General features: G+C 41.1%; 1 protein-coding gene across 1 annotated transcript; it reads left to right on the top strand.

Annotated features, from left to right (window-relative positions):
• The first annotated feature begins 555 nt into the window (after nucleotides 1-555).
• On the top strand, nucleotides 556-19907 carry RPIA (ribose 5-phosphate isomerase A). The gene is made up of 9 exons (XM_061589217.1): nucleotides 556-919; nucleotides 2087-2147; nucleotides 4491-4546; nucleotides 7888-7947; nucleotides 11633-11697; nucleotides 11926-11994; nucleotides 13935-14076; nucleotides 17883-17982; nucleotides 18750-19907. Exons 1-9 carry the CDS (start codon nucleotides 725-727, stop codon nucleotides 18845-18847), a joined length of 846 nt encoding a protein of 281 aa, XP_061445201.1. The 5' UTR covers nucleotides 556-724; the 3' UTR covers nucleotides 18848-19907.
• The last annotated feature ends 274 nt before the right edge of the window (nucleotides 19908-20181 follow it).

The following is a 20181-nucleotide window of genomic DNA, read 5'->3' as shown; positions in this document are numbered from 1 at the left end:
TTCAGAGTAAGCCTCTTTAGGATTACATTGCCATCCGTCCGTTGCTGAGCTCCCCTCCCCTTTCCCTCTTTGCTGAGCTTTCCCTCAGACTTTTTGTCTTTTTTTTTTTTTACCATGGGGCTAGATTCCATTCCTTTCATTTCCTTTCCCCTTCTCACCTCCTCCAACCTCCCCTGAAACTAAAAAGTCAGTTTTAGCCAATTCCACAACTCCGTCAACAGGACTTTATGCCTAACTCTGCTCAAGATTCCCGCTCCACAGATTGACGCTTCTGACAGCAGGAGAATGCAGGGAGACATGAACATGTGAGCAGAACTCAAGTTTATTCATGGGACAGCTACACGCGGTGACTAGCAAAATCACCACGTGTAGAATCTTTCTCACCAGCAGCTGTACGCAGGTACAGGCAACTTGTACCTGGGTACAGAGTAACATGAGAACACCCCCACTGTGTCATCGGTTATTGCAGCTCAGTAGAGTCGCGTCTTGCCCGTGAGACCTTTCGTTCAATACAGCTGCCCGGTCGCGGTGCATTGTGGTCAATGTAGTTCCCTAGTAGTCTTGCGCAAGTTCACCACGGCGCGCATCGCCTGCAGGAAACACTACATATCCCATGTGGCCGTGGAAGAAGGCGCTCAACTAGGAGAGTGGCGGACATTCCTAGCGATTCTTTGGAACAACCAGCAAGAGCCAGGCAAAGGCGAAAGGGGGCCGACCGACGGGCATGCGGCAGAGGGGGGAATGTGCCGCACTTCTCTGCAGGACGCTGATAGCGGAAGGGAGAGTACAGGCGAGGGTTCCACGGCGAGGGCACGTGCAGAAGCGTAGGCAGCTCAGCGGCAGCAGCAGCAATAATAATACTATGACCGAGGAGGCAAAAAAGCTGGCCGCCTGGGCTGCAGTAAACAACCACGTACAGGTGGGAACCTCCTTTTGCAAAGTTCTGTGAGCCTTCCGAAGTTTGCAGCAGGGTGGGGAGCTAAGCGTGTTTGTGTTCGCTAGAAATTTAGGAACATGCTCTTAATACCGTGTAAAATGTTGGGAGGCGTGGTTTTTGTACACATCTCTAGGCAATCGTTTCGAAAACTACCGATTGTAGTACTTCTGCAGTTGCTGGAACTGGTATTTAAGCAGATAAGCGATCCTAGTCATTTTGAAATCTCATTAGGAGGCCAAGAACCGTATGTTAGGGTTGGACCTCTTAAATTAATAACGTGCTCAAAGGTTTATCGAGTCGCAGTTTTTATCGGATGTAAAGCCCCGCTGAATGGCCTTTTCACAGATTACTCTTGTAGTAGGCGCTTAATAAAGCTATTTATGCGTGAAATATACGGACAGGTATTTCATAATGCATACACTTGTCAGAGAAGCAGCTGAATAATGTACTAACTGTAATAACGAGGTACAGTATTTCTCAAAATACATGTACATACACACATCATATTTATTAATGAAGTACATTATTTAACTGTACATATTACAGTTTTTACTTTAAATCAATAAATGTGACTTCATACTTTTTCTTATTCTTTTTAGGCAGAAGGATGCTTTTTAGTTTTTATATCAGAAAGCATTTATATTTAAAGTACTGGGCCCAGTTTTGCATAAAATAAACTTTTGTCTCCTTAAAAACAAGGCCACAGATGATCATGCCTTCTAAAAGTTGTTCCTTCTTGCATATGCTAAATACTCTGTAGTGTAACTGAAGCTACACGCACACCATACATTTGTTGCACTATTATTCCACTTTAAACAATCACAGCTTACCCCAAAGAGTCCTGGGAAGTGTAGTTTGTAAAAGGTGCTGAGAGTTGTCAGGACACTCCTATTCTCCTCACAGAGCTACAATTATACGAATGGTTTAACAGTCAGTTCCTCTTCCCAAAAAACTTTGGGAATTGTAGCTCTGTGAGGGGAATAGGAGGCTCCTAACAACTCTCAGCACCTCTTACAAACTGCACTCCTTGCAATTCTTTCGGGGAAGCTGTGACTGTTTAACATGGAATAATAGCGGCGTAAATGTATGGTATGAGTGTGGCAACTTTTGAGTTGGTTGTCAACAAAAGATTTTTGCTCTTTTTTGTAGACTAATCAAGTCCTTGGTATTGGAAGTGGGTCTACAATTGTTCATGCTGTACATAAGTTGGGTATGTATTTTCACTCTTCTTTCTGTCCCAATTATGCTTCTTAGTCAGACTTCCAGAGTCTGTTCTATGCAAGTATACTTATTTCTACTTGCCAAACAGATAACCCTGTGCGTGGAGCCCATGTTGGACCAGGCCCTGAGATATCTATGTCTTGTACATAGACTACATAGGTTATATCCAACATGTATAGGCCCAAACTGTACAGTTATTTCTTAGATTACATGTGAGTTAATGACTGAATGCATTGGACTTTGGATGTGCTCATATTGGGTATGTCTGTGTAACACAGCCGTCTTCAACCTAGTACCCTCCGGATGTTTTGGAATATAACTCCCATTATCAGCCCAGCCAGCACATTGGTACTGGCTGGGGCTGATGGAAATTGTAGTCCAAAATACTATGAGGGTAACAGGTTGGAAAAGGCTAGTGGGATAAGCCTATGCAGTTGGTGGTAGAAGGGCACGATTCTTCTTCCCTTGGTGCCCATAGCTTCTACACCAACCTGGTGTCCTCCAGATGTTTCAGACTACGACTCCCATCATCCCCAATTGGGTTAAGCAAGGCTGCTGTGCTATCCACTGGGCTTTAGAGGATTTGATTTGTTTAAAACATACACGCACACACTTAAGTTGTGCCTCCACATAAGGACCAGCTATAAAGAATTAAAGGCCTAACTGTTGATAGATTCCAGAGTGGAGTGTTAAACATTCTAAAGCGTTCTGTGACCATGACATTGTCAGACTCTACTGTCTGAAGATACTTCAATCTACGGTATCATGTAATAGCAGGCCCTCTCCTGTTTTGCAGGGTTATTTTAATTTTTGTAATTTAAGCAGTTTTCAAAGTTGCAACTTGAATTAAATACTGGTTTACTCCTCTGGGTTGTGCTGAATAGACATTAGTCGATTCCTATGAAATAGTTTATTTCTTAAATGTTTTTTTTAAACAGAAAGCCCAGTACAAGCCTTTGTGCACACCCTTGAATAATGAAGAGGGCTCAAGATTCCACACACAAATAGCAGTTGCTCTTTTCTCCCACACCCAGCAAAAAAGGTTCCATTCTCAAGTTCTGCACACACTGCAGAAGATTCAGGGGGCATGGAATAGGACAAGTGTGACTTGAGAGATCTCTTTTGCTTTGCATCAGGCATTGGGGAAGGCTGGAAACTGGATTAACCTCTGAAATTAACAGAGATCTTAGGGCAGAATCAACAAAAATGTCCTCAGTGCTCCGCCCCACCTCCCAAACAATGCTGTTGGCTGAGTAAGTGAGAAACTGCTAGGACTATATATATCTGTTCTAGAAACCTTTTCTGACTTGTGCCATCCGTGACATACTCGTGAATCCCAGAAAGCTCATCATGGTATTAAACCTTACAAGTTTCACTACAATTCTTAGATGAACATTTGCTGTTACCTCAGTGGTTTTCCAGCACAGTTGTCTCTTTTTCTTAGTGCTGTTGAAAACTTGTTGCTTTATCTCAAGGCTGAGGATCTGGATCTGGCCAATGGGCCAGATCCTTAGCATCTCCTCTTCTCCCACTCCTTGCCCTGAGGGCCAAGTTTGGCAGGTGGGCAGGACCACTCACGGGTCAATCACCTGATGTCGTGAGACTTTAAAAAAAAACTATTTTGGCACAGGCAGAGCACTTTGCAAAACCCAGTAACCAACTGACCGGCAGCACTTGCAAGCCCCCTTTCACTCAAGCCCGTCTTTAACTGCTTTACGCCATCTGTGACAACAGGTGGGCACTGCTTGGCCGAAGGCCTTGTGGGCCAAATGGAAAGGCCTGCTGGGCCTGAGGTTCCCCATTGCAACTTGATGAATGGTCACATTGACAAAATACAAAGGTCATAAATGAAAAAAGGTCCATGTTCAGAAGAACAACAAAATGGTGGTTTCTGACCACATTCATCAGAAATGTTCTCCTTATTTGTTGTTGGCAATCATTTTCCAGGTACATCATATTGATCTCTTCACTTTAAGGTGGTTTTCTCAACCTTTGGTATGTTAATTTCTCTTGCAATTTATTCAGCATAAAACTGGTATGTTTGTTAACTTTGGCTGCATGAGCATCGTACTGCTAACTGGATACACTTTTTGCTTCATTTGCTGCCACCATTAAAAACTGAAAGGAAGAAATTGTCTTCGTTCAGCAGAAACTGTAAACTCCACCAACATCATTATTTTGTAGTAAACGTTTCCTTTCCTTTTTGCAAGCTGGATGAAGCCCGGTAACTGAAATATTATAAATAGCCTGTTTTGAACAGGGATATTTTAATATGGATGTATGATTCTTAATGATTTGAGTATATATTAAACCAAGTAATTTCCCCCCACAGCTGAGAGAGTGAAGCAAGAAAATCTCAACATAGTCTGTATACCGTCATCTTTTCAGGTAAAATCTTCCCCTTGCATGTCCATTTCTTAAACAGCCAGATCTTTTGTTTATGTCTTAATCAGTCACTTGACAATTACAAGGCTGTTTTCCAGTATGTCAGCAACTGAATTAAGGATACATTTAGGATATCTTTCTGGAATGATGTCATGTGAACCTCATCCTAGGTCTGATTAGGAATCCGCTTCTGAGTTCTTTAGGAAAATCCATATGCCATTAAATATGTATTAACAGTACCCTTGTAGTATCTTGACCATAAGGTCACTGTCTTCCAACAGTGAGTTGTATTTGTCAGTAGGCAAAGCAGAACACTGGAATTGCATCCCTAATTTGGTTTGTTTCCTATTCTTGCCTGCCGTTCTTGGTACTCCAGACTGAAAGGATGCTACATCTTAATGCATCACAAAAGACTAGAGCCCGGAGTATGATGGTACTGCTGCTTGAACTGCTGCTGGTGTTTTAACCATTTTTGAATTGTGTGCAGAACTCATCTGAGGTCACAACCTAGCAACAGTTTGTTTCTTAGCAACTAATACCAAGTTGTCTTAGTGTCTGGAGTCTCAGTTTCTAGATCATTAGACTGTTGGTGCAGTAAGGCTGCATTCAGTTGAGCAACATAATGATATCCTTTAATGCATTTTAGAAAATGTTCATTCCCATGTGTGAATAGGATGTTTGAATTGCCACATTGGGTGTTCCTTTTGGGACTGGAAGTCAGAGTATAAGCGAATAACCAACTTCTGTTTATTCAAAAGATTTAGCATAAGTACACTTGCTTCCTTAGCCTGTTGAAACTGATAGTCTCTGTTCTATGAGATCTGCAAGGTGGCCAAACATTTAAAAACAATCCTGCATGTAATTTATTCTGCCCATAGTTTTATGTCAAACAGAATATTTACGGATACAGTCATATAGGATAATACATGATGGAAATGTTATAATTTTTAAAAGGTGAAGGCCAGGAGATAATGTTTCATGTTATAATGTAAAATTGACTGTTTGGTGAAATATTGATCAAATAGTTAAAAATATAAAGTCTCTGGAATGGTGTTTCACAATTATAAAAGTGCAGGCTCATTTTTTAATGTCTAGAAGATTGTTACATTTTCAGAAACTTCTGAATACTCTTCTGAATACTGGGTCTTGATGCAGATCTTCCATGTTTCCATCCTGGAACCCCAATGATAACCAAAACAGTTACAAATGCTGTGTTAAAACAAAATTAAATCAATAAAACATACATGACAACTATAAAAGTGAAAAGTCAGTTTTGAAATGTGTCTATGTATATAGCACAGAGCAGGCAATGCCTTCTATTAAGTGTGTGCATAGATTAGTATATAAAAAGGCTTTCCTGGTTTTGTGGGATATGTGGCTGTAGCTGTAAGAATCAACTGGCAATATTTGGTTGGCTTCTGAGACTGCAGTCTGCTCAACTGTTTAGAAAGCTCTGGGCCCAACTGTGCTTGTGATTGATGGAAAGCATTTCTGTGTGTGAAACTATAAAGAAATTGTGCAGTGTAGCATAGGAGTGGATATGGTTGGGGTAGGAAAAGTTAACTGACAAACCAGGAGGGATCTTCCAATATTGAGTCCAAATAATGTTTTTGTATAAAGAGATAAAGCCCTTGCATAAAAGCTTTGGAATAAAAATTGCATTGATTCCAAGCTTCCAGTGAACTACAGCTGTGTCATCAGTTGCCATCCATCCCCATTTCCACATCTCCCATACTAAATTTCCATATTATCCTTCTCCAGCAGGTCATTGGATGAGGCTGTGCGCCCCCAGAGAGCCCACCAAGCTCCTTTATTGCCCCTCTTCTGGCATTTGTGTTATTTTTTAAAAGTTTTATCAAGCCGTAAAAAAATAAAAAATCAGCTATTGCTGTTTTACTGAATTTCATTTATTTCAGACTGTGTATATATAGATAATAGATATAGATATATTTGCTTTTCAACAGAACTGTTGTCAGTGTCCTATTTTATACTATTTTTATTGCAGTTTATTTTTGTATTCAGGCTACCACAAATCTGCTCACCAGGGGAAATTGCCCTAGGCCCCATTCAAAACCTAGTTTGGGGGTAGGTGGGTTCTCATGTCACACCATTGAGCTTTGGAAGTAGGAAAAGAGCTTCTGTCTGTACCAAACCATTGTGCAATATGAGAGACATCCCCCTCTCCCCTCCCCCAAATTCTCTGGCATTCACAAAGGATTTGAAGGCTGGCAGGAATCTGTTTGACCACAATGTAAATCATGGTTTGACCCCAGTATGTCTACCTTATTTATTAATAATAATAATATTTGTTAGTCACTTTCCTCACAAAAGTGACCCAAAGCAACTTGCATTAAGCAATTTCGTATTGGAAAATTGGCTGTAAAAAGATCTCCAACTGCATTAGGCTTTGATTTTACAGGAGTGCTTCCTGGCTATGGAGTCGCATCCCCAGGTTACTAGCAAAAACAGCTGGAAGCTCTTGGGTTACGTGGTGCCAGGTTTTTTTTGTTAAATACTATACAGCTGTCCCTAAGATGTGTACGGCTGAGCATTGCAATTGTTGCACATCTGAAAATGAGTTCCTTATATCATTCAGATTGTACTGTTGGCATGTAGAGTAACAGTTGCATGCATCATTTTGAATTAATATCAGAGTCCAGCTAAGCGATCCCAGTCTTTCCTAATCTTCCAGGAACGTGATCCTGCTTGCATAGGAGATCAGACCACATCTCCATCGAAGTAAATATGCTTAGGATTGCAGCCTTCGCTCAGTTTTATTGATGCAAAGCTTGTGCAACATTTTTGATGGCGCTATCTTCCATGGTCTGTTGAAAGCTTAAATTGGGTTTTACTTAGGAAGATACTTTATATTGAGTCAGACAACTGGTCCATCTAGCTCAATATTGCCTATGCTAGATTGGTCGCTGTCCAGGGCTTCAGGCAAGGTTCATTCCCAGCCCCACTCAGAGGATTAAACCAGGGACCTCTTGCATGCAGTGCATGTCCTCTCCTGTTACGTTATGTCCATTTCTGTGCACTGCTGGTTTGACATCATAGACTATCTATTTGTACTTCTTCTGAGAGAATGAGGCCTTCTTATAGAAGATAATGCATGTGATACGTGGATGCAAAGGTCTTAACACTTTTTTTATTGTGGGAGAAGAGACTTTTCTTCTTGACTGCTTTCATGCTTTCCTTGGATCAGAACAATAGCAATCACTCCATGATAGCATAGTTTCTTAAAAATAAATTTGTATTACATCTGCTAATAAAAATGTTGAAATGAATCTGGATTTCCCCCCTTAAACTTTGACAAAGAATTCTGGCTTTTAATTTCCCTGTAGGCACGTCAGTTGATTCTGCAGAATGGCTTGACCTTAAGTGACTTGGATAGACACCCTGAGGTAAGAGGCTTGAGTTTTTTTCTTGTGGTCTTCAGCACCTATTTAGTTCCCATACAATGCATCTGTCTTTTAGGATTTTTTTGGTATAAGTGAGCCTCTAGTTCTAATCAACATAAAAATTTACGTTGCCATGGCTGGACGGTGGAGGGATGCATCTTGACTTGGGATAGGTCTCTGTGTAGGTATCAATGAAAGGCCAATTCATATGTACCTGAACTGCCTTGAGTACTTTGCCTCCAAGCAGTCTGCCTGAATGCATTGGGAAGGCTGTGTGTATGTGAACATGGCCTAAGAATAGAAAGGTCAAGCTCGAAGGTTGTGTGCAATTCAACCCCAGTTTAATCTGGTATAAGCTGTGGAATGGGTGATGCCACAATGCAGTTCCTAGGAAGAAACAGGCATTTTGGAAGGCTCTCTCTCTGGTGACAGATTATGCATTCATTAAACATATCCACGTATAATGGTTACTAAAACTGCAATAACCTGGGTAGTAGTCTCTCTGCATCATATACCCCCGGCAGTTGATTCATATATATTAACTGAGCAGTCGTTGCTTCAGTGCTCAAACGTTAATGATTCCCAGCCCAATGTAAAAGTAAAAAGTGTTGTGTGTTTGAGCTGGCACTGGGTGATGTGAAAATTCCATCTGTAGTGACTTGCACATATGCCAAAGTCTGCAAACAGTCACTATGCCTGAGGGCGCCAGATCCAAATTCCACTGTTTCATTTCTCTTGCAGTGTGTTCCTCAGACGCAACCACCTTTGCGCAGTTTATGGTGACATTATTTTTATTATGGTGACATTATTGCTATTCTTTTAACTGTATACCGCTGCATATTTCAACAGAATTCTCTTAAGCGGTTTACTTATCTCAACAAAACTCAATATTAAAAAATACAGTACAAAGTCTATATTAATACTGCTTCTAATAATAATAAATTGCACATTTAAGTAGCATAATTGAGCAACAGTTAATCTCAGAACGGTCTACATAAGCCTGTAAATAAAATAAAAACCACAAAATCGAATCGTGTACAAGACATCAAGATATGACATGACTACATATATAGCTAGAAAATCCCAAAAATAATATATAAGAGCTGTAATATATAGTAATACAAATCAGATTCAGGAACCCTGCTGTTATGCCGTATCATTCCACTCCGTCACTTTCCTTGCACTCACTACGTCACTCCCATCTATTCTCACTTCAGTAAAGCGCTCAAACACTCAACAACCAACAATCATGTACAGAAAGATATGAATAAGGACAATCCAATCACAGGAGGGGGAAAATTAAAGCACTCATTTCTGCTCCATCGCTCACCTGGGGCAATACAAACATGCTCTCTCCTCAAGAAGATGAGCCCTTCCCCACCAGCAGACTTGAATACTTTACTGCATATGCTGCCATGTTGCATAAGCTTTGAGAAAATAATTAGAGGAATGAGGAAGAGAGGAAATCCAGTTGCAACCATCTAGCACATGCAGAAGTAGTACTCGTTTGAAATCTAGGAAGTTAAGATGCACAGTGTGCTAGGCATCCCTGGGGATGGTCCATCTGTTTCAGAATTATGCTGGTAACGTATTCAAGCGACAGACAAACAATTATTGGGGAGTGGTGAAACCAATATGGTGTATCCAGTGCTAGCCAAATACATTTCAGGAACATAACAGAGAAGAGGGATCTCTTTCTTTGAGGTAGGGAGGGTTGTTATGTCTGTGAATGTGCCTGTTTTCTTTTTCTCAAACTGTTACCCTAAAGTGGGCAGGAACCACTGGGAAAGTAAGGAGAAGGTAATAGACTGTTTAAAGAAATTTGTGAGAGAACTTCCCAAAAACATTCCTCACCCCTGGTTTACGAATCCACCTGTGTTTGTGATATCAGTAGGTTTTAAGCCTGTTCTTATCATGATTTCAGACCTATTTACATGCCTAGCAACCAACATGCCTCATAGTAAGCAAAGGCTGCCCTGAAAAAGGTCCTAAAAGCAAAGGGCCAAGAGTGAGTATGAATGTTCAGAGTTGAGCAGAAGCCAGCACAGCTGCTTGTCTGTCTGTCTGTGATACACACACATACATATATATTAGTGTGTGTGTTTTGTGCCACCTGTCAACAGTTGCCAGGGCCTAGAAGACTGCTTTAGGTAGTTCTGCTTATCCCTAATACATTGGAACTTTTTTGTGAATTGTCATTTTAAGATCCTTTGAAATCCATTCTTGGCTGAACAGCAGGGTATAAATAAATGCAGGCATGTCCCTATACGCAGCCCTAGATACTTAATTAAGAACCTGAGATTAATCGCTTAACCTTATCACATGAAGCCGAAGCTACTGTAAATTCCTCTGTCTCCAGAAGCGCTCAGCCTCTTGCCCTTGGGTTGTGGTCCACTCTCAATGCTACATTGGTGCTGATGTCACTTCTGCAGTACCAGAGGTTTCCCCTTGGAGAGCTGACCCAGACTGTCTTTTGCTTAATGAATGAGATCAGTCTTGAGGCACCAGAGCTTTTACAGTGGAAAGATTTCGGAGAGGCTTGTCAGCTGCCTTGTAGTCATCTGCAGGTCCAGCCTATGTGGAATTCTATTTGGCAGATGGTGATTCTGAGTCACCTGGATCTGGGTTGTTTTGTAGTTGTTTCCTGACATTGGCTGCTCTTGGGCTAAAGGAAAGCAACAGCAGGAGTGAGTTCAAGTTTGTAGTTGCAAATGTGTCAAACTTAAAAACCCCTCTGTTGCTGGTACATGAGCCACCTTGTGATGTGGCCACAGAATTAGAACTTCCCTATGCAGAATATTTTTTTTCCACAGATGTCTATTAAAACTTCTCCCATTCAGCATGCCATGCTATTTTTCACATAGGACGTTAATTCCCAAATGGGGTCATGTACGAGAACAGCTAGTCTGCCATAAAGGCTTCCATGAACCCGAAGTCCCCACCCAAGGAAGAGGCTACATTCTCTGTCTCTGCCTGAGTCAGGATTCTGACCTTGCTTCACCCAACTAGCATCTTCTGGAAGCAAGTAGTTCTACTGTGTCTCCACCAGATATGTTTGAGTAAATTAGTTGTTTCCTGGGCAGAGTTACAGCAGAATTTCTCATCTTTGGAATGGGAGGAGGCTGCCTGTTGTGTCTCTGTAGGAGTCACTGCCCTGGGCTTGCCTGGTTCTGCAAGAAGCAGAAAGATAGCAGGTGGGCTTCTCGGAGGGTGGAGTGAGTCATGCACATGTTGTTTACACTTGGTGAAGGTTTACTTTTAGAGTGCGATTGTATTTTAGAGCCCTTTATGGCTTGGGATCCAGGTAGTTGAAGGGACTGTCTTTCCCCCACATATATCTGCCCATGTGTGATGGTCCTTCTGCAGGCATCCCAGGCTTCTGAAACCAGGCAGCTGCAGAGAGGCCTTTTTTGGCTGTGATGTCCTGATCAGTCTCCCCACACAGGGTGACATGCCTGGTGCCTAATTTTTTGGGCACTAGATGGTGCTCTCCTCCTTTCCTCCACCACCAGCCTTTTAAATACCGCCTATGCTATGTTTTCTGACACAGTTGCCCATCCTAATGCTATTGCTTTTATTATTTTGCTGCTAAAGTGTTCTTAGTAGATTGGTAACTGCCACCCTGGAAGTACTTTGCCTCCAAAGTGTGGTGTAGAAATACTGTAAAATTCCACTTTCTTTTATGTAGTTGAATGTTGCCATTGATGGGGCTGATGAAGTTGACTTGGACCTCAATCTTATCAAAGGTGGAGGGTAAGAAATAACTTCTAATTATTTTACTTGTAGGCCAAGTACTGAGGGGAAGGGTGGAAAGCCTAGACTGAATAAATGCATTGCTACCCAGTAGCGTAACCAGTGTTTTGGGCCCCAAGATTCAATCTCTAGATTTTCCTGCTAACCCTTTAGTTGATAAACCTCCGATTGACTGCTGATCAGCCTGTGCAGTTAGGTTTGTGTTCTGCTCTCTTTTTTTTTCTCCAGGGGCTGCCTGACACAGGAGAAGATAGTTGCTGGCTATGCAAAAAGCTTCATAGTTATTGCTGATTACAGGTAAAATATGCTGGCAGCAGTTTTGTGTTTTCTTCCCAGAAGGTAGAGAGAGAGAGAACTTTAATCAGACATAACTTAGTCAGCTGGTTCACTCTTGTGTTGTGCTCCTGTGTGTAACCTACAAGTCCATGCAGAGGATTTGTCTCGCTTTAATTGTTATATATGTGAAAACTGCCCGTTGCTCCAGCCTTTCTTCTTCACCTACTCACTGCTATCAACCAGGAGTGTGTCCTTGGGTAGCACTTGCTCTGGCAGGCAGGACCTTTCAAACTAGCTTCCCTTTGACCCCTCAAGTGGGAGGAGTCCCACCCAGTTCCAGTCCTGCCTTCTATAGGGCTGGTTCTCTTCTCCTCACCCCCTGGCCCCATTCTTCCCTGGATTGGGCAGATAGGAGGGAGAGGGAATTGGAACTAAGTACTGTGGCCGGTTCTGGTCACCACATTAAGAAGGATGTAGACAAACTGGTACAGCTTCAGAGAAAGGCAGTGAAGATTGAAGAACATCCAACACGCGTTTAAAGCATGTGACTTCCCCGAAAGTATCCTGGGAACTGTGGTTTCCCCTTCACAGAGCTACAAATTCCCAGCAATCTAACAAACTACAGTTCCCAGGATTCTTTGGGAGAAGTCATGTGCTTTAGATGTGTGTTGGATGTGCTTTAAATGTATGGTGTGGATCTGCCCTAATAAATCTTATGAGGAAAGCTTGAAAAAATTGGGCAGGTTTAGCCTGAAGAAGCGAAGCTAGAGAAGGGACATGATGGTTTCCTTCAAATACCTGAAGGGTTGCTGTATAGAAAAGAGCAAAGACTAGAGCTCTAATGGTCTTAAGTTACAGGAGGGTAGATTTTGGTTGAACATTAAGAGAAATGTCATGATGGTAAGAACAGTTCAACTGGGGAAACAATTGCCTAAAGGGATTGGCAGCTCTCCTTTTCTGGAGGTCTTGAAGCGGAGGCCAGGGCTGTGGAGTCAGTACGTCAAACCTTCGACTCCGAATCCTCTATTTTTCTACTGTCCGACTCAGACTCCTTCATAAATGGCAAATGTATATTAATTTATTAATACTAATAAATTAATATTAAAATATTAATTTTATTTTGAAGTCGGAGTCAGTACATTTCTACCGACTCTGGCTCCACCCAAAATTGCTTACGACTCCACAGCCCTGGCAGAGGCTAGACAGCTGGGGATGCTCTAGCCCTGCATGTCCTGCTCTGAGCAGCAGATTAGACTGTTTGCTCAAAAATGTATACTTCTTAATCTCTAAACTGTTTAAATGAAATCAGAACAGCCTACCTTGCCTACAAGGCTCTTTCCAACTCTGTTATTCTCTTAAAATTTATCCTGATGGAAAGAGTTTGGCAAAAAAAACAAAAGGTATCGATCAAGGCCATCGCAGTGTTCTCTCGTACAAAAAAAGGAGCTCTGAGATGCTTGGAGGAGGAGAAAGACAGAGGGGGGCAGGCAACAGGAAAGGGAAGGAGATTGAAATAAACTAAACAAGTCTTCTTCAGAGTGATGTGCCCAACTACCTTTACTTTTTAAAACCTGGCTGATCCTTGTTGATGTCTGTTCAGTTCTCTGGGCCTGCAGCCTTCTCTCTGTCTTGCAGTGAATGGCTCTTGTACTCAAAACAACTTGGGAGTTTCCCTTTTTCTCTTCCCCCCCCCCCGGTCTCCCATAGTTTGAGTGCCATCTGAAAAAGGGGACTGAATTGTCATGTACCCAGATATGAAAAAAGCTGCCTCTGTCGTTAAACTTCTCTCTGCTGCCACTATTTAGGTGTAACGTGTTTTGGTTGCCAAGATTAAGGTTGTCCTGGCAGTCTGGTGTGTATGTGTGTGTGTGTGTGTGTGTTTTGAGGATTCCTAGTTTTAGTGCAACCATCTGCAAAAGAAGTGTCAATGTCAAATCTAGTTTCAAACCATGTTCCTGTAGGAAAAAGTCCAAAAGCCTTGGGGAGCAATGGAAGAAAGGCATTCCTATTGAAGTCATCCCAATGGCCTATGTGCCCATTACCAGGGCTCTGGCCAAGAAGTTTGGGGGTGTCGCAGAGCTCAGGATGGCTGTGAATAAGGCTGTAAGTATAAATTACGATGATGGAGCCAGTCTGCAGCTGCTGAAACGTGAAGAACGCCTTTCTGTTTTAGCCTGAATAAATTCACTCTCTGCCATGTCGGATTGGTGTATGAGATAGTATACCTCTGTAGGGCTGTGTCTCCGCTGTGCTTAATATTTTTTTAAACTCCTGCACTCAGGCAATCTAAATTCTGCACCAAGAGAAGCTGAATTCTCTTGTATTAATCACTCATCTTTATAGAATTGCTAACGCTACAATTACAGGTTACAGATTTTTTACATTTATAATTTTTGCTAGCTATGGGGAAAAATAAGGAGCTACGGTGGGTACTGACATTATACCCCCACCCAATGGAAATCTTACTCAGCCATAAGTATGCCTTCTTTGAGCAGGTATTACCCTCAATCTTTCAAGCATATATTTCCAGCCAAAAGGGCTAGAACCTTGTTTTTTTTTAAAAGTGAGATTCCCCAGAAAATGAGTGTTGTAATTAATAACATCTTCTGTGCTTCTGTGTAATCACAGCATTTATGTACAGGCCTGACAACAGCAGGTGGCCCGGTTGGGCCCTAGCCAGGTGTCCCTGAAGGGCCCCTCCTTAGGCTGGGAGGGTGGAGCTCCCGCTTCACAATCTGTGCCAGTGTCAGGTTTTGGGACCTGGCGAACGCAGAGCTGGAGCTCCCAGGCAACTCCCCCAATGCAGGCAGCAGGGGCTTAAATAAGTCTGCCCACCCCACCTACCTGCTGTGTCAGTACACACACCCTGCATGCTGTGTGTGCCTGCCTGCCATCACTAAAAACAGTGGCAGGGGCATCCCTAAGGAGTTGGTGCCCCCACCACCATCTTGGGTGATGGCAGGGGTGTATGCGAGGTGTGCACACCGACGTGCTGTCACAAGGAGGCTGGTGGGGCGGGCGGGCCTATTTAAGCTCCATGCTGCCTGCATCAGGAGGGGGGTGCTGGGGAGTATGGCATTGCAGGCCCAGGGCAGGCTAGTGCCAGCTGTGTTTATGTAGTCCTGACTGTAGTATGATTCTCCTCTTCTATCCCTGCTTCTGCTTTTCCTTTGCATTTATTACAAAGCCATAGACTGATTAGAGCCAGTTACTGCATTTCTAGTAGTCACAATATTTATCCATGGATGTTGTAATGCTAGAAGACTTGTCCCCTGATCTGTGTTGTTTTATTGATGACAAAATGTACATAACTGAGAGGGATACATAATATATATCTATTCTAAAAATATTATCCACCAGATGCTTAGCTGCAACTGCTCTGTTTGGCCAGTGTCATGATAGATCATGATATGTATTATAATGGGAAGACCCAGATAATGGCTTCAAGTATGCATATAATGTGCTGAAATCAGTTACATTTGCTTAACTTTGCTCACAAGATGCTTAAGACTGATTGAACTAGTGTATAAAGTTTGCTATAGGTACAAGAGCCAACAGTAAAACAGGAGTAGTTTGAAATTGCCCCTCTTCAGAGTTGGAGGAAAAGCATTTTAAAAAGGCAAACATTTCTGTGCCCATTCTCCCCCTCCAGGAAGTCGGTGTACAGCCAAGATAGTAGATTCAAAATAAGCAAGTCTGAGTTAGAATGTAAACAACAGAGAGAACGGGAAAATACCTTAGTAAGATTCTCTGAATGGCTGGCGGTAATCTGGCCAATTCACCTATGAATTGATACAAATCTCTGAGAGGTTGTTTATGAAACTAAATGTCTGTGAGAACGGAAAGGTGATTATTTGTTTATTAGACTGCCCCATGAGAATGTTTATGACAAGTCTGTGAGAATTTTATGAGAATGTTTATGACAAGTATCATGAATTCATGAGAAAAAACCATGGGAACACTCCCATAGAAGACAGAGTGTATAAAAAGCCAGGTGTCATAGCACTCAAGGCCCCCTCAGCTCTGTTGGGGGCGGTCAAAGCAAGCAAGAGAACCATCCATCTATTCCATCCGTAACATCTGATGGGTGATGTATCATGACATGTATTCCTATGTCCTTTGTATTTTGGCTCTGTGACTTAGAGTTTAACTCAGTCCTTCAACTTTTGTTACTTGTTTTAATTAGAGTTTTATACTTTGATGTTAAATGAATATCCAGCAATTTCTTTTGTGTATATATATATATATTTCTATTTTTCTGTTTCTGCAATGATGGCTAAGGCCACCTAGAATACATTGTATTAGTTGTAGCGTGCAGTATATGAATAAATAGCATATATTATAAAGACCATTTTGCTGTCTGAAGTCTGAATCCCAAATAGGAAATTTCTGGTACCTCCCAAGATCTCGAGTGGGGTCTCCTCTATTCTCCACCTATACTGGACGGCTGCTATTGATAACCTGTGAGCTTATGTGACCTAATGTTCGACATACAAGGACTCTGTGTAAATTCTGGGGAAGGGAGAAAGCAAGAACCCTCGACCCTATGCATACACTGGCAAGGGGGTAGTCTTGCCGGTAACAGAATGAAAACTAGAAAATAGAAGGACTACGCTGCCAAAGCTATGTTTTCAATATTTTCATGCTATGAAAAAGTGCTAAAATTCTCATGAAACAAACTATATTTTTTCTTAAAACCTGCAAGGGATTGTAGGAACTTGGGATCCATTTGCTTTATAGGATCAGTAAAAAGTAAGCTTCCTATTACAGGTATATAATAGCTATGAGCCATGAACATATCTTGGGCCTCACATCTTTGAGCAATTCTAATTTCCTTTCAGGAAAACAATTGTAATGTGAATGAAGAATTGGCACATTCAGTAGACAGAAGAGATGCTTTTTCTGTGAAGAGTTAACATGCACATAAAATGTGTCAATGGAACCTTGGGAGGAGCTAGCAATGGCCTCCATTTCTGCAACAATCAGATTTGCCATTGTATTGATTATTATTTCTGATATTCTCTACCTTTGCGGAGAGAATGTTGAAGTAGCAACTCTCCACACCTCGTTCTGATTCCTCCTTTTTTCTCCCAGTTTTTTAAAAATTCACCTTGAAATAATCGATAGTATGAGTGATACTTCTATTGATCTACTCTCTTCAAACATGTATTCCTTTTCAATGAAGTTTTGATTCTAACTGACAGACAGAAAGCAGCAGGGGGGAATGAGGTGTTGATTGTAAGGGGGGGGGAGACACTGACTTGATTATCTGCCTTAATCTGTCTGCTCTGCAGTGCACTTGAACAGGAATGTAAACAAGCAATCATAGCAGAGTTCAGAATACAGATTGATACCAGTAGAAACTTGTGAATAAATAGCTATTATAATATTGATAATTTTCTGCAAAGCAAAAAAGAAATATATCGGAGGAGATTGGAAAAATGAAAAGATACTGGCGGAAAAAGGAATTAGATTGTTAATGTCCACCAGGGGCCACACTTAAAAATGAAACATGAAAAAGGAAAGGATGCCATCCCTAGTAGGAGTGCACATAAGGTTATATGTATTCAGTAAACAAACAGTAATTGGCTGGTAAGGGTTACTCCAGATCTTTCCACACCTAATTGCCAACTTTAATCATGTTATGACATGGCTCAAGGTATTGTGTTGAATTGGTTTGGCAAAATGCATACAGGGAACGTGTCATGTATATTTATAAAATTTGTTTGTGTTTTGTTATGCATCAAATTAGGGGGTCGCTATCAGCTGTGAATGTAGTGTGACTTTTCTTCCTGCAGTCTAGGATTCCATAATTCCATGTATGATGAAGTTGGGTTTTTCTTTAATTTTGATATTTGTTTTCAAAAATTGGATCTTATGCACAAATTGTTTCTTCTCTTCCTTGCTAGGGTCCAGTGGTGACAGACAATGGGAACTTCTTACTGGATTGGAAATTTGACAAAGTTCATAAATGGGATGAAGTGAACGTGGCAATCAAGATGATACCAGGTAGCCTTCATGTGCCATCATAATTTATTTTAATCTTGCAAAGTGTTTACATGTTGGTTTCTGAATTACTTATTATCTTCCAACAGAAGCATATTCGTTGAGGATTATTTCACCCCTTCAAGTAGGCATGTTAATAGCTTTACGATTGTGTAACTGAAGTTCCAAAGTCATTAAATTCCAAAGTTACTAATTTCTTCATAAATGAGGGAAAATATGTCTGTCAACACTGGGGCAAAATTAAGTGCCTCTGATTTTATTTTGCTTTGGCTGTACAAAGTCTTTGGCTGTGATCCAATACACACTTAGTCCCCATTGAACCCAATGGAGCTTACTTCTAAGTAGAAATGTATTGGATTGCATGCTTAGTTAAAGTGAACATTGTAAATATGACTTCATAGAAACTATTTCTTTTGCCGAGAATGTTGATATGTTAATATGTGTTACTGCTGTATTTGCAACTGTCAGAAGATCCAGAAGGTGCTGCTATTGATAAATATCCCTTTATATATTAACATGCATATCTTGGTGGTTCTCACATCAGTTCTATAAGAGAAACCAGCATTTATTATAACTAGTATTTTCTTTTTCTTCTTCATATTTTAATTAAAAATTAATTTTGAACATTCACAAGTCAAAAGGGCATTCCACACCCAGTGACATGAAATTACAAATATACAACTTGTACCTTAACACATCTTAATATTTTATAGTAATTAATACAGAATGTTTTAATCTGTAATTAAGAATAATTTGCTTTTCTATTCTAGGAGTGGTGGAAACGGGTCTGTTTATCAACATGGCAGAGCGAGTTTACTTTGGCATGGAAGATGGCTCTGTGAATGTCCGTGAGAAGCCAGTCCACTGACTGCCATTCAGCTCCCCAAATCTACTCTGCCTTCAGGCTGTTGCATACAGTTTATCATTACGGTGCCAACTTGACGTCTTGCCTTAAAAAGCATGTCTGTCTGTATTTTGGTGAATGAAACGGAAAGTCCAGCAGATCTCACTAATACCAAAAGTGAATGTTATCTTAAATCTATTTTTTATTTTTTTTCCATGTAAACCTTTTTTTTATAAGATGTGACCAATCATTTTGAGCATTTTGAACTTTCTTCACTTTGGTTTTTTACAAAACATTTACCAAAAAGGATATTTTACACAGTACTTGAACCATCTGGTTGCTCGGGATGTCTCTATTGGGGTGGGGGGAAGATTGTAACTGCAATTTGTGGTAGTTGTATAACCCCCCCCCCCAAAAAAAAAGATGCACTTATGCAAAATGGCCATGTCCAGGTGGTATGCACAAATGCCTTATTGGAATCTTTTTGGTTCTGCAATTTATGCCTTTCAATGATTTTTATCATAATTGTTTTTAATGGAGAATGTCTAGTCTTATTATAGTGTAGCTGATATTTGCAATTGACCTTCATAACAAGAATTGAATTTGAAGTTCTGCTGGGGACTAGCAACTTTCCGTAGCACCATAACTGTTCTCATATTGCCCTGGTAATGTCTGAAAGAAGGGGATCATGTGCAGTGGGCTGGTAATACGGTTGCATCCTGAGCCAGTGCCCTAGCCCACACTGGCATGGGATAAACCGTGATGCCCATCCCATGCAAGCAGTGCACATTGCTTCAAATGTTCAAAAGTGCCATGGAAGCAGCCTTGCTGCAGTATCTCCCAGACTACTGTGAGCAATGTATGAATCGGTCCAAATTGCTGGTCACTTGCATTAATGATATTTTCACAGAATGTTTTATGTAAATGTAAAGAACTGAGCCTTTCTGGGAGGACTATATTAATGTAGCAAGAGCTACTTTTAAAAATGTGTCATATTCCATTCCTTTGCATGATACTGGATCAGAAATACACAGCTCGTCGTTAATCTTGTTTAAGGTACTGAAATAAAGAACCGTAATGCCAACCTTTTGTATGTTTGTGGGTTTTTTAAAATGCCTTCCTGGTTGATTTTGTAAAAACTTCTTTCCTGAATCAGTCCAATGACCTGTCTCATCCAGCAGCCAGCTAGATGTTTTTGGAAGCTCACAAATAGGGTCTGAAGGTGGATGGGCATCTCCAGTTGTTTGTCCCCAGTATTTGGTCATAACTACACTCTTTCTGGAAATTAGCTACCATGGCTAATAATGATGAACAACAGACCTATTCTTCCTGAATTTGTTTTTAAACCTCCCAAGCAA

Source organism: Rhineura floridana, chromosome 11 (genome assembly GCF_030035675.1).
Source record: "Rhineura floridana isolate rRhiFlo1 chromosome 11, rRhiFlo1.hap2, whole genome shotgun sequence".
NCBI lineage: Eukaryota > Metazoa > Chordata > Lepidosauria > Squamata > Rhineuridae > Rhineura > Rhineura floridana.
Note: the sequence above shows the minus strand (reverse complement) of the source record. Positions and strands in the feature narration are given on the sequence as shown.

Excerpts from the sequence above, each read along its gene's own strand:
- RPIA (XM_061589217.1), top strand. The coding sequence starts at position 725 with ATGCGGCAGAGGGGGGAATGTGCCGCACTTCTCTGCAGGACGCTGATA. Across the intron at positions 2,148-4,490 it reads TCATGCTGTACATAAGTTGG|CTGAGAGAGTGAAGCAAGAA; the intron begins GTATGTATTTTC and ends TTCCCCCCACAG. Across the intron at positions 4,547-7,887 it reads GTATACCGTCATCTTTTCAG|GCACGTCAGTTGATTCTGCA; the intron begins GTAAAATCTTCC and ends ATTTCCCTGTAG.